This window comes from Leucopleurus acutus (genome assembly GCF_964270905.1).
Source record: "Leucopleurus acutus genome assembly, chromosome: 17".
Taxonomy (NCBI): Eukaryota; Metazoa; Chordata; class Mammalia; order Artiodactyla; family Delphinidae; genus Leucopleurus; species Leucopleurus acutus.
In genome coordinates this window covers 45,223,306-45,237,170 of record NC_139159.1, presented here as the reverse complement: position 1 = coordinate 45,237,170, position 13,865 = coordinate 45,223,306, and the positions used below count along the sequence as shown (strand labels likewise).

The 13,865-nt window shown below is 37.4% G+C and overlaps 1 protein-coding gene across 6 annotated transcripts in view; it reads right to left on the bottom strand.

Annotated features, from left to right (window-relative positions):
• MTDH (metadherin) overlaps positions 1-13,865 on the bottom strand; it is a 56,018-nt gene that overhangs the window by 27,970 nt on the left and 14,183 nt on the right. For all 6 annotated transcript variants that reach the window (XM_082858790.1, XM_082858789.1, XM_082858794.1 and 3 more), the window contains exons 3-4: positions 1,063-1,147; positions 166-342 (exon numbers count right to left, since the gene is read on the bottom strand). In XM_082858790.1, the coding sequence (XP_082714916.1) occupies positions 166-342; positions 1,063-1,147 (262 nt within the window). The remainder of the gene's footprint in view (positions 1-165; positions 343-1,062; positions 1,148-13,865) is intronic.

Genomic DNA, 13,865 nt, shown 5'->3' with positions numbered 1-13,865 from the left:
ATCAGGTAAACCAATACGTGGTCCACAGTACTCTCACGAAGAAGGGTATATCAGCACAATGATGTAAGCAGTTTAAAATAGCCAGATTTTGACGTAATGATATTTTGTACATCTGATTAAAAGGAGTTGGATTTGATGTATCACTCTTATGTTCCACTAATATACCTTTATTCTTCTTGGAACCAACAGGAAATGATGCAGTTGTAACTTGCTCGGTGGTAACTGTGATGGTATTTTCTATCCCAGGGATAGTTGAATCCAATGAACCAGAATCAGACTGCACCTTATCACGTTTACGCTGCTGTCGTTTCTCTCTGTGACTAATTTTAGTTTCCCAGGCTCCTGACATAGCCCCAGAAAAAAAAACGTTATTCAGTAAGGGGAAGACAAAAAAGTTGTAGTTTTGGGGGGAAAACATGGTGGGGCATCTGAAGTATCATGATAAATTTAGATATTAAACTAAAAACCAAAAGTGCTGATTATACTAATTTATCCTATGAATTTATTCTAATCTCGCTGTTCTAGGCAGCTAACTGCCATTATTTATTCTGGTAATTTTTATCAGATCTGTCATCTATGGTTTAGAAAAAATTGATGTAAGTTATCGTGCATATTTTTTATCTTGCTGGATAGTACTAGTAGGGGACTGTTATATATACATACTAATAAATGGGTTTATTAGGTGAGGACAATAAATGGCTTACTTAAGAATTTCGCACCCAGCCTTCTAGGGATGGTATATTTAAGAACAATGGGAAAAAAACCAAACCACGTTTCTAGGAAACAAAGACAAAATGAACGGCTTTTAAATTGCTCAAGATATTGGGCTAGACCTTAAATTTCAAGGCAGTTCCCTTCAAGGAAAGCATTGTTAGATACTTAAATAATTTAGGGGAAAAACGTGTCTCCTAACAATGTCACAGATGTGTACATTAAAATCTATAGTTATTAAAAAGAAGAGCCAGATAAAAGATTAAGCGAAACAAATGCAGCTTTTATATAATGCACCTTGGTAAAAAAGGATTAAAAATTTTTCTACAGTCCTTTCACTTGCTCAAGTACCTTCATCAACTTCCTTTCCATCATGGCGTGAACTGTTTTGCACTGCTTTAGCATCTGACTTTGATTTCTTCTTATTTTTCTTTGACTGAAAGTAAAATAGAATGTTACTTAATATTTCATTATGTTTTTGAAAAGGTAGGAGTCAGTAAAATACATAATAAAATGTATGATGCTGACAACCAAAAAAATTTGATGTTTGATTAAAAAACTTAACATATTAAATGGCAATAATAGTATGAGGTTACCATTTATCCAGTGGTTACTATATAAGTACGTTACATTCAATTCTTTATTCCTTAAAAAAAGCTCACTAGAAAGGTATTATTCCCATTTTAGAGATTAGGAAACAAAGACTTAGAGATGTTAAATATTAAATAGGCTGTCTGGGTTGCATTAAGTTAATAAATTAGGAAATAGGTCTATCTGGCTCCAAAGTCTGTGCCCTTAGACATCATGCTATCCTAACTTACATCATAAATAAGGTACTATAACATGATGTTTTCAGAGCAATAAAATGAAAACCTATTGCTAGTGGTCAGAAGGAAAATTATGTACTTGATTATTGGTTTCTTGATTTCGTAAAGCAGATTGTTGGCATACTCTTCGTATAACAAATTAATGAGTCAACTGTACAAAATAGGTAATATTTTGTCAGTTTCCAAGCAGTGTGAAAATACCTAAGATTTGTATATGGTAGATGTGTAGTAATTCATTAAAGAAAAAACACCTACACATATGCAAGATATGGACATTTTTGGAATGGCTTTCCAATTCCCTTTGCTAATATTTTCTCCTCTCAAAAGGTTACTAAAAACTTCATGAATCCATGATTTCTATATTTAGATAGGTGTTTCCAGAAGAGAACTAATATTTAAAAATATAGATTTTATTTATACTTCGTATTCACTCATTTAACTATTTACCGAGATTGGCTATGTATGTATTATTTTGACTATTTACCGAGATTGGCTATGTATGTATTATTGTGCACTATCTTAAAGTTAAGTTTACAACTAAAAAGAAATAGGGTAGGCAGTAACTGACAGTTTGAGTAAGCAATAAATGATAGCTAATTGCTTCTTATCAAGAAACTACTTGCAAATATTCTCAAGTGGCATGGGAATACATAAAAACTATTAAAATGTTTTCTTACGTTCCCCATAGTTGATATGCATCTGTTTCTTTGCATGTTCTCATTATCATTAACATGTATCATGTTTAAGGTACTGGTTTATTACCTCTACCAAACCAGGCTCATATCCACTTAAAAAAAATTGAGATATCTTTTTCAGTGTAGTTCAGTGGTTTTCAGTATCTTCGAAGTTGCACAACTATCACTGGTATCTAATTCCAGAACATTTTCATCATCCCTAAAAAGAAACCTGGGACCCATTAGCAGTCACTCCCTACTACCTTTTCCCCACTGGCACCCACCACTAATCTACTTTCTGTATCTCATATCTACTCTTAAGTAAAGATGTAACACACTGAGCATCTATCAGTTACAATCTAGAGCAAGGGTCAGCAACCTTTTTCTTTCTTTCTTTCTTTTTTTTTGGCCGTGTGGCTTGTGGGAATCTCAGTTCCCCAACCAGGGATTGAACCCACATCCTTGGCAGTGAAAGCGCAGAGTCCTAACTACTGAACCGCCAGGGAATTCCCAGCAAACTTTTTCTATAAAGGATAAAACAGTAAATATTTTAGGCTTTGCAGGCCGTATGGTTCTATATGTAGCAACCAAATAATTCTGCTGCTGTAACATTAAAGTAGTCATATACCATATATAATTAAATGGGTGTGACTGTGTTCCAGTAAAACTGCATTTCTAAAAATAGGAATCTGGCTGAATTTGGGGGTCAGAGTTTGCCAGCCCCTGGTCTAGAGTAGTACTGTCCAACAGAAATATAACACAAGCCACGTATGTAATTAAAATTTTTCTAGCAGATATTAAAAAGTTAAAATATGTAACATTAATTTTTATATTTCACCCAACGCATCCAAAATACTATCATTTCAAAATGTAATCAATATTAAAACTATTAATAAGACAGTACGAAAAAGAATGCTAAATAGCCACACGTGGCAAACAGCTACTATATTGGACAGTCACACCTATAGAAACTAAAGTAAGTACCTGCCCCCCCCCCCCCCCCCCCCCCGCCTTACAGATAAGGAAACCTGAGGCCATAAAGAGATTATATAACTTGCCTAAGACATAGTGTTAAGTGTTGAAACCAAGACTAAAATCCAGTTCTGACTCCAGAGCCTTGCCTCACAAATACTTTCCTTTCTGACTCTCTACATATAATGCCAAATATAAATTCAATCATGTATTAGCTATGTGATTTAGGGTTGAATCACTCTAAACCCTTTTCCCCAACTGTCATATGGGACAAAAACTCCTACCAACTTCACATAAGGTTCTTTTAAGGATTAAATAAGATGTGAAAGCAGACTGTTGACTACAAAGCCACATGCATAAATCAGCTTTTTTTTTTTAAAAGAGGGAAGCTATGGAAAAAGGACAGGAATTACATTCACACTGAAATATACTGTGATTTGTCATTAAACTAAAATCTGCAGAAAAGTAAGGGAAATTATCTTGATTTAGGCTTCCATCTTGTTTGATTTTATACTATTACCTTTAAAAGTAACCTCACTTTAAAAGTAACCTCTCACTCAGATGAGACTTAGTAACATAATATACTATTAAAAGCTTTAAAGTGGGCTTCCCTGGTGGTTTAGTGGTTGAGAGTCTGCCTGCCGATGCAGGGGATGTGGGTTCGTGCCCCAGTCCGGGAAGATCCCACATGCCGCAGAGCGGCTGGGCCCGTGAGCCATGGCTGCTGAGCCTCCGCGTCCAGAGCCTGTGCTCCACAATGGGAGAGGCCACAACAGTGAGAGGCCTGTGTACCGCAAAAAAAAAAAAAAAAAAAAAGCTATAAAGTAAATATGTATACACACTACTAATTGACCCAGCCATCCTACTGAGGTGAATGTCTTACTTCTGATCAGCTCCATTACAGCTAACAGTTGAAGGAAAACTGAGAACGTAAGTTCTGCCTTCCTGTTACCCATAGTCCTTCCCCCCATTGTTGTCAGGCTTCACTATGGAGCTGGGTGGATTATTAAACTAGCCTCTCTTGAATGGTCTTCATACAATCAAGATTTATTAAATACCTACTATGTGTCAGACATTGTTTTAGGAACTCAGTATACAGAACTAAATAAAACTTTCTACTTATGGAAAGTGTACTATACTAATCTAATAGGAGAAACAGACATGTAAATGAGACATTAGGAGAAATTCTTATCTTCAAGGGCTTCCCTCCCATTGCTCATCTCCCAACGTATCTATACCAGTCCAATTAATTTACATTCCCATTTAAAAACTCCCTACCATTTTCTACCATCTATAAAGTCTAATAACTTCCTCATATGATACAGGTCTTCCACAAATTAATCTCAACTGTATATTCTTTTATTCACATATACAATCATTTGGTTCCAACACGACTGTCATCTCTAAATATTCTTGTCTTTGCCCAAACGTTACTGACCATGAATTTTCTCTCAAAATAAAGTACGGTAGCCTGGGTGCTTAGGGTGACTTTCCTTGTACCCTTTACCGTGTACCCCCTCCCTCCCTCTACCGATGTCCAATGCCTAAAATGATGTGCATTATTTTTTCTTAACCCAGCTCAAGTTCCACCCCATTTGCTTTATCTCTGTCATCTTCCTCTCCCCAATTAATTAATTAATACCTTTTAACATCCTAAATAAGAATGCCAATGACTATATATAAAACATGAGTAAAGCTTAATATTTTGATAAAAAATAGTATAAACAGAAAGCCTAATATTTTCTTCCTTCATCCCAATGGATCTTCTTATGTATTCCAATTTGGAGAGTACAGTCTTTAAAGCACATGCTAAAGTAGTTCTAAGACTATGAGTAATTTGCTCTCAAATTCACAGAATTTAAATATAAAAAAAAATGAACTGGTTATCAAAGAAAACACACAAAAATAACTTCCATAATCAAGCTCATCTTTTAATCTTAACATAAATGAACACTCCGTAATATTAGACAATACCCAAATAAGTGCTATCATTTATTAGAGTGGTAAAAGGTATACCTTGACAACAAAAGCAGATCTATTCAAATGGCTAACTGCTCTCTTAACAGATACTGCTATTCTAAAGAACTGCAAAGTATAAAGAAAGGCAGAACAGCGCCCAATTAATGCTGAAAAGATTAACTTAGGGAGTATAATCTAATATTTGCATTGCAACAAAACTCAGAAGAGGAATACTGCACAAATTTTTAGTTAAATGATACTTTATTTTGCAATTAGCCATTTACACACAAGGTAAGTTGCCAGGTTCTGAATGTAATCCTTATTCAATTTATTAATTCTCTAATCTGGAAAGTACTAGTCCTTAAAATTTGGGGGAACAGACCTCTCTAATACTTACAACTCTGTAATCATCTAAAGTCTCTGCTGGTAATGTCAGGAGTGATAAAGTAAACAGAGCATGAAAAAGAGGAATGCTGAGTATTTTCTAAAGGTTAGAAATGGATACTAGAGTGCTCTGGTCTGCTGACTAGTGGCTGGTGTATAAGGTTGTTCATTAACTCACGGCAAAATCTTTTTTCCGAGATTTTTGTTCTTCTTCCATTGTGTCAAAATTTCTTTCTTTTTTTGCAATGGTGACAGTGGTTTTAAAAATGTACTTGTATAATATCGCTTATATGTGGAATCTAGAAAAATGGTACAGATGAACTTACTGGTAAAGCAGAGTCACAGATATGGAGAACAAACTTACAGTTACCAAGGGGGGTGGGGGTGGGACAAACTGGGAGACTGGGATTCACATATACACACTACTATTGTATAAAATAGATAACTAATGAGAACCTACTGTTTAGCACAGGGAACCCTACTCAGTGATCTGTGGTGACCTAAATGGGAAGAAAATCTAAAAAAGAATGGATGCGTACATGTATACGTACACATACACATATACATATACATGTACGTATAACTGATTCACTTCGTTGTACAGCAGAAACTAACACAACATTGTAAAGCAACCATACTCCAATAAAAATTAATTTTAAAAACATCAGCAAAAAAAATTAACAAATTAAAAAAAAATGTACTTGATGGGATTTCCCTGGCAGTCCAGTGGTTAAGACTCTGCGCTTCCACTGCAGGGGGTGTGAGTTTGATCCCTGGTCAGGGAACTAAGATCCCACATGCCAGGAGGTGCAGCCAAGAAAATAAACAAAAATAAAAGTGTACCTGACAAAATTAAAAGTTGTCAGTGAAATTTATTTTGAAAAGTTTTAGCAATTGCCACTTGAAAAAGTCTGAAAACCATTGCTTTAGGATCAATTTCATCCACTTCCTGCCTAAATGTGGCAAGTCCCTAATTTTATACTGCTCCACATTTGGCACTATTTATTTTTCTCACTTGTCTCAAACATACAGATGAGTTGGGCATGGTTAAATGGCAAAGGATGAATGGTCCAAGAGGCATACGAATTCCATTTCTCTACTCTGTCTGAACTAGCAGTTTACTTAATCTTAGTACCTTGGTGACACAGTATCAGGATGAGATTAATTATGAAAGGTATTACAAACCTTTTAAAAAGTAGACAGGCTTGCAACTGATTTCCCCCATTTTGGGGAGGAGGTATGATTTAAACTAGACTCAGCATCTCTCCACTCACTATTACTCTGATACATTTTTTTTGAATGGAAGTAAGGAGTAGAGATGCAGGTGCAAGGAAGTGCCCACAATGAGCACTTTACCTCTTTCTCCTCACCCTGGTTAGTTATTTTCTTTCACAGCATTTAACACCACCTGACTTTTAGAGACTATACTTGCTTGTTTTTAGTTGTTTTCCCCACTAAACTTCATAAGAATAGTGACTCTTTTATCAATCATTTTATCCTGTTTTATCAACCATTATATTCTTTGTGTTTAGATAGTATATACTGCACATAGAAGGTATTCCATTAATATTTCGTTAATTTTATCAACCATTTTATCCTGTTTTACCAACCATTATATTCCTTGTGCTTAGAATAGTATATCCTGCATATAGAAGGTATTCCATTACTAATATTTTGTTAATCAATGAAAGAGCCTAAAATTAGACTGCATTACATATAGCCCTGTCTTCCCAACTCTCACTGTCCCCCCAAATAAAATCTTTGAGCTATTACATTTGTATACTTGATTCATCATCTAAGCCATTAAATTATTTAAATATGTTTGGTGTGAGCTCATAAGTTACGAACACTGCATAAACAGCATGGTTATCAACTCATAATCTTAAAAAATTTACAAGAAACCTTTCTTAAGAACTTCTTTTATCTAGCCCTGAACTCTTTCCCAGATTTGGTTCTCACATTTCCAATAGCCTAAACTAATTCCACTTGGAGATTCCACTTCCATTCTCACTTCAATCATAGCATTATAAAATACAAATTCACCATATTTCACTTTTGATCCCCTCTTGCCACTATACAAGCAGGTATCATGGAAAAATGATGCGTTATGGCAGAAGTCCTAGTCCTGGTCTCAGTTCCACTACTCATTAGGTGTTTAGACAGAAAAGTCTACGGGCAGAAATGAGGCTTCTCTGGGAAGATATTCCCACTTTTATTTAAAAAACCACTTGGTTTACCTTAAAGAAGTTCTTGAAAACTAATTCCTTGGGTGAAACCCAAGAAATCACAAAGCTATAGACCGCGGCACAAGGGAGCCTGGAAGGTCAAGAGTCCAAGACCTAGAGAATCAGATGATATTAAAGCACTCCAGATAATGAAACATTTTAATGAACCCAAAAGACTGTATCAGGAGTTTAAAACAGGGGTTCAGCAAAAAAAGGGACCAGATAGTAAATATTTTAGGCTTTGTAGACTATAAGGCCTCTCAACTTTGCTGTTGTATTGCAAAAGCAGCCACAGACAATAAACAAATGAATAAGTGTGTCTGTGTTCCAATAGAACTTTCAACAATAGGCAGAGAACCTGATCATGGCTTGCCAATCCCTGGTTTGAAACTACAGTTTCTAAGATGTATTATGGAACATAAAACAAATGTATGTAAGCTCCCTGAGCATGCAGGTTTTTCTCTATTTTGCTAACTGCTAGAGTTTATGCCTGTATAAAATCTATGCTGCCTCAGAATAATTTTGTCTTTGGTCTTCTAAACACTAATCACTCAAACTTCTTGGTCATAGGATACTCTTTTCTACTCTTAAAAGGTATTGAGGGGACTTCCCTGGCGGTCCAGCGGTTAAGAATCTGCCTTCCAATGCAGGGGACGCAGGTTCGATCCCTGGTCGGGGAACTAAGATCCCACATGCCGCGAAACAACTAAGCCTGTGCACCATAACTACTCAGCCTGCAAGCCACAACTACTGAGCCCATGTGCCACAACTACTGAGCCCATGTGCCACAACTACTGAGCCCATGTGCCACAACTACTGAAGCCTGCATGCCTAGAGCCTGTGCTCCTCAACAAGAGAAGCCACCGCAATGAGAAGCCCGCACGCCACAACTAGAGAAAACCTGCAGGAAAAGACCCAACGCAGTCAAAAATAATAAAATAAATAAACTAAATTTAAAAAAAAAGGAAAAGAAAGAAAACCAAAGTGTCTGGAGCTTAGAGAAGGTAAGCGGTAAGAAAAGAGACTTGAGCCACAGTGCCATTGGATTATGTTCAAGATTGTCGAGTAATAACAACAGGAAATCATGAAAGATTTTAGGTAGAGGAAGGAAAAAATATTACATTAAAACTTGTCGGGCTTCCCTGGTGGCGCAGTGGTTGAGAATCTGCCTGCCAATGCAGGGGACACGGGTTCGAGCCCTGGTCTGGGAAGATCCCACATGCCACGGAGCAACTGGGCCCGTGAGCCACAACTACTGAGCCTGCGCGTGTAGAGCTTGTGCTCCGGAACAAGAGAGGCCGCGACAGTGAGAGGCCCGCGCACCGCGATGAGGAGTGGCCCCCGCTCGCCGCAACTGGAGAAAGCCCTCGCACAGAAACGAAGACCCAACATAGCCAAAAAAAAAAAAACAAAAAAAAAAACAAAAAAAAAAAACTTGTCAACTGGTAGTTTCTTAAAAATTGTTGCAATGTGGAATCTGGAACTACATCAATGAGCTTTCTATACTTTACTACATTAAAATCCATTGGTCTACCTTGCACCTTAAATGAATCTTTTATACTTGTCTACTTTTGTAACATGTAAGCATTGAGCATTTGGAAAATACTGATTCACTGAGTTACATACATCTTCCAAAAGGTTAAAAAACATTCTGGGGGGCTTCCCTGATGACACAGTGGTTAAGAATCTGCCTGTCAATGCAGGAGACACGGGTTCGAGCCCTGGTCCGGGAAGATCCCACATGCCAGGGAGCAACTAAGCCCGTGCACCACAACTACTGAGCCTGTGCTCTAGAGCCCATGAGCCACAACTAGTGAGCCTGCCGCGTCACAACTACTGAAGCCTGCGCGCCTAGAGCGTGTGCTCTGCAACAAAAGAAGCCACCTCAATGAGAAGCCTGCGCACCACAACGAAGAGTAGCCCCTGCTCGCCACAACTAGAGAAAGCCCGCGCGCAGCAAGGAAGATCCGACGCGGCCAATACATACATATATACATAAATAAATAAAATTTATAAAAAACCCCCAAAAAACAAAAAACATTCTGGGGACTTCCCTGGTGGTCTCCCAGTGGTTAAGACTGTGCGCTCCCAATGCAGGGGGCCTGGGTTCGATCCCTGGTCAGGGAACTAGATCCCACATGCATGCCCCAACTAAGATTTCTCATGCCACAACTAAGGAGCCGGCGAGCTGCCACTAAGGAGCCCTTGAGCTGCAACTAAGGAGCCCGCCTGCTGCAACTAAGACCTGGTGCAACCAAACAGATAAAAACAAACAAACAAAGAAACAAAAAAACCCAATCCATTATATACAATATTAAAAAAAAACCCAACACATTTGTTAACATCACTGCTGATCTCATCAGAAATTCATTAAGTTCTGGGATGTTGTCAAGCTCATGGTGGTAGACACAAATTTTCCAAATTTCTAATTTTCACTTGGCAACAAATCATTTTATCATTTGCAACAGTACTATCAGTTGTTTTCCTTGAACTGTCTTGATTATTTTTGAGAAAATGTCTACAAATACCCAACTCTAAATAACCATGGTCTATCAGTTGTTCTCTCAAGTAAAAATGGAGTAACAAGAAATAAGTGGCTAGTCCAGCTTGCAACTCAACTGCACAGGTGTTTTTCCTCAAGGCAACCACTGTTTTTCAGTATAGAGCATACATGCATACTTCCCATTTCATCATACAGAATAATTAAATGGCATGTATTCAGAAGTCAAGATTTAATAAAATGAATAATGATCATTTTTTCAGATTCATCAAGGATACTCTTAAGTGGAATTAGCTTTTTAATTTTTTTTTTCCTTTTTTTTCCCCAAGTAAGTGGATTGCAGTAAAGAATTCAACTACAAGTAGCTTGGTGTCACTGCCTTTATTTGTACTAAGGCGTCAGTAGTTTTACTCACTACTGCTTTTGCACCATTAATGCAAATATTAACACAGTGGAAAAGACAAACAATGTCTTAATTATCCTGAAAACAGTTTTGTCTTCTGGGACCCAACAAAAAGGTCCCTGGAACGCCTTCACAGGGGTCCACGGACCATACTTTGAGAACTGCTACCTCAAAGAAATTGAGAGAGCATTACTTACTAGCTATGTGATCCTGGGCAATTCATTAAACTCTTTTCAATGAGCTGTATAAAAAAAATGATACTACCCTCCTCCCTGTGCATTAGGATTAAGAGATGTGAGAACATTTTGTACTCTGTGTAGCATCACGAAAATGTAAGAACTTGTTAATATTTATAATGAATGAGTATTTCAGTAGGACACCACTGACTTTGTCTGCAACAACCTGATGGTAACCAATTTTTATACGTTTTTGCTTTTGCTATTTTTCTTACTAACCATCTTTACACTTCTATCTTAATTCAGACCTTTACAATCACAGATGCAATGCTGATTTGTTAATCACAAATGTTGCTGCCAGCTGAGCATATCTAAGTTTTTATCATACCCCACCCCATCCTGACCAGTCAAACCTGTCTAGGGCTTTCCCTTGAGTCTGAATATGTTGTTTTGTTTCAGCTGAACAATGACTGACTGTGTTCATTTGTTTCTCTCCCCTGCCAAAATTGGCCTCCCCACTTCTACTACTCACTGAAATACCATCCCCATCCTCAAGAGTCCAATTAAGTCAATCTTTTCTGGCTACCCAAATAGGATAATCTTACTTCTCTGAATACCTGGCAGTCAAGGCCAGCATGTTACCTGGTATCTTATCTTATGCTTGCCTTTCATTAACTAGACTGTAATCTCTCTGAGGGTAAATACATCTTACATTTCTCTTTATTCTCTTCATCATCAAATAGCACAATGCATTCAGCCTGGCTAATGATCCAATGTATACTCTACTAGACACTAGCATCAATGAAGCATTAACCTTCATATCCAAATGGACCTGGTAGCTTAACTTGCTTTACAGACCCAATATCTATAGCTTTTGTCATATACGGTTTTTAGACAGTTTTATCTATAAGGCTTACTCAAGTGACAGGACAAGGTATTCAATATCACTGCATATGGGCTTCCCTGGTGGCACAGTGGTTGAGAGTCCGCCTGCTGATGCAGGGGACACGAGTTCATGCCCCGGTCCGGGAGGATCCCACATGCCACGGAGCGGCTGGGCGCATGAGCCATGGCTGCTGAGCCTGCGCGTCCGGAGCCTGTGCCCTGCAACTGGAGAAGCCACAACAGTGGGAGGCCTGTGTACTGCCAAAAAAAAAAAAAAAATCACTGCATAGAGTACAACTGCTTTACGGGCAAACCGTATTTCTTAAAGTGCCTAATGTGGCTCTGAGAGGAAAACAAATACATAATAATATATATTTAGGTGCATAAGTAGACGTAAGATGTTTATTTACGAAAAAAGACAGTAAGAAGTCTGAAAAAAAAACCACATATTTAAAACACACAAAAGCATACAGCACAATAGCATAAAAAGTTAACTGAAATGAGAGTCACCTGGACTGAACCAAGTTAAAAAGCATAAATTCAAGATGTAGGATTGCGAAAAGAAACATTAAGCGTGAGTGGTAGCATTTATTATTATGCAAAAAGTGAAATCAAATAGGCGACAAACCAAAGGTAGAAGCCTTGCACTAAAAAAGCAATGGCAACTGAAAGGAGGTGGTTCTGTCAAGTGATTAAACAGCGCATGGGCTTTGGCATCAGAATGAGCTGGGTTCAAATCCCAGTTCAGAAACTACGTATGAACTTAGAGAAATCACACAATCCCTCTATGCTTCAGAGCCCTTATCTGTAAATGGGACTAATGCTATTTGCCTGGAAGAGTTTTTGAAAGGACCAGAAATAATACAGAGCAGTAAAAAAGCACAGACTTTGGAGTCAGGTTAGTCTAGGTTAGAACTGACTGTACTTTTAAAAGCTTAAGTAACTTAAGCCTCACGTTTCTTATTTGTAAGATATGATACCACCTCCTCAGCATTCTTGCAAGGATAATTAAAGTAACATGTATAAATATTCTATAAAGTCTTAAAAGTACACCCAGTAAGTGCTCAATAAGTTGTCCCTACTATATTATAAGTAAATATATTTACTTATAATTAAATAAGTAATTATGTACGAAGTAAATATGTACGATATACACACAGACCTCACCTTCCACAGTGCCTGCCATGTTTTAGATACTTAACAAATATCAACCATTATAATTACTTTCCAGCATAAGAGATTTCAGAATGATTTAAAACTTTAAACTATGGTTTTACATCCTGATACATACAATCTATATATAATTAATCAATCAGAGATGAATGGTAGTTGATTAATTATTCCAACTACAGATTTTTCAGGATAATTCAGGGAGTGGAAGCAGGAGTTAAGTATAAAATGCTCACTAGTAGAGAGAAAGCCCAGGAACAAGGAAACACTAGATGGGAGAAGTATACATCTACATTAAGCATATAAACTATTCACAGTGTAAATTCACAATCCCTAAATTGTATGCTTATTTGTTAATAAAAGTAATTTTACTATTTATTTTTCTGCCAAAGGCAAAGTCAGACATATATTTAATTCTTTCCCACAACCATCCTTCATTTTAAGCCATCCTACCTGCAGCTGTCTTGGCCCTAGACCAATTTCACCGGGTTACAGGGCAGAATTGATCTCACCAGTTCTTCAGTGGTATTTTGAAATTATGAGCATTAAGAAACTGTACCAACCACTTCACACCACTACTCTACAGGGCTGGAGTTGTGGCACCTTGGTTCCTAGAAACCACTTACCTACCTGTGGTTTTTTGTTCGTTTTCCCTGAAAAGGAGCTATGCATGCAAGGGTTAAAAAAAAGGGGCGGGGGAGGTTGCAACTTTTAATGTACCAAAAAGAATTAAATAAAAAGTCTCTCGCCCACAGCAGGAGGTACCACTGTTAACAGAGTCTTGTACATTCTGCCTACTTACAAACTAAATTAAGTCAAATAAAAACGGGATGGTTCTAACACTGGCAACTGGAAAATGAATAAAACCCCAGGAATGTACCATTAACGGGGTATAATAGTTTGTCTTATTTGAAAACTTAAGAGTGCACATCCAAACCTTTTAATAATGACCTGAGTACAGAATATTTTCCTTTGTTAA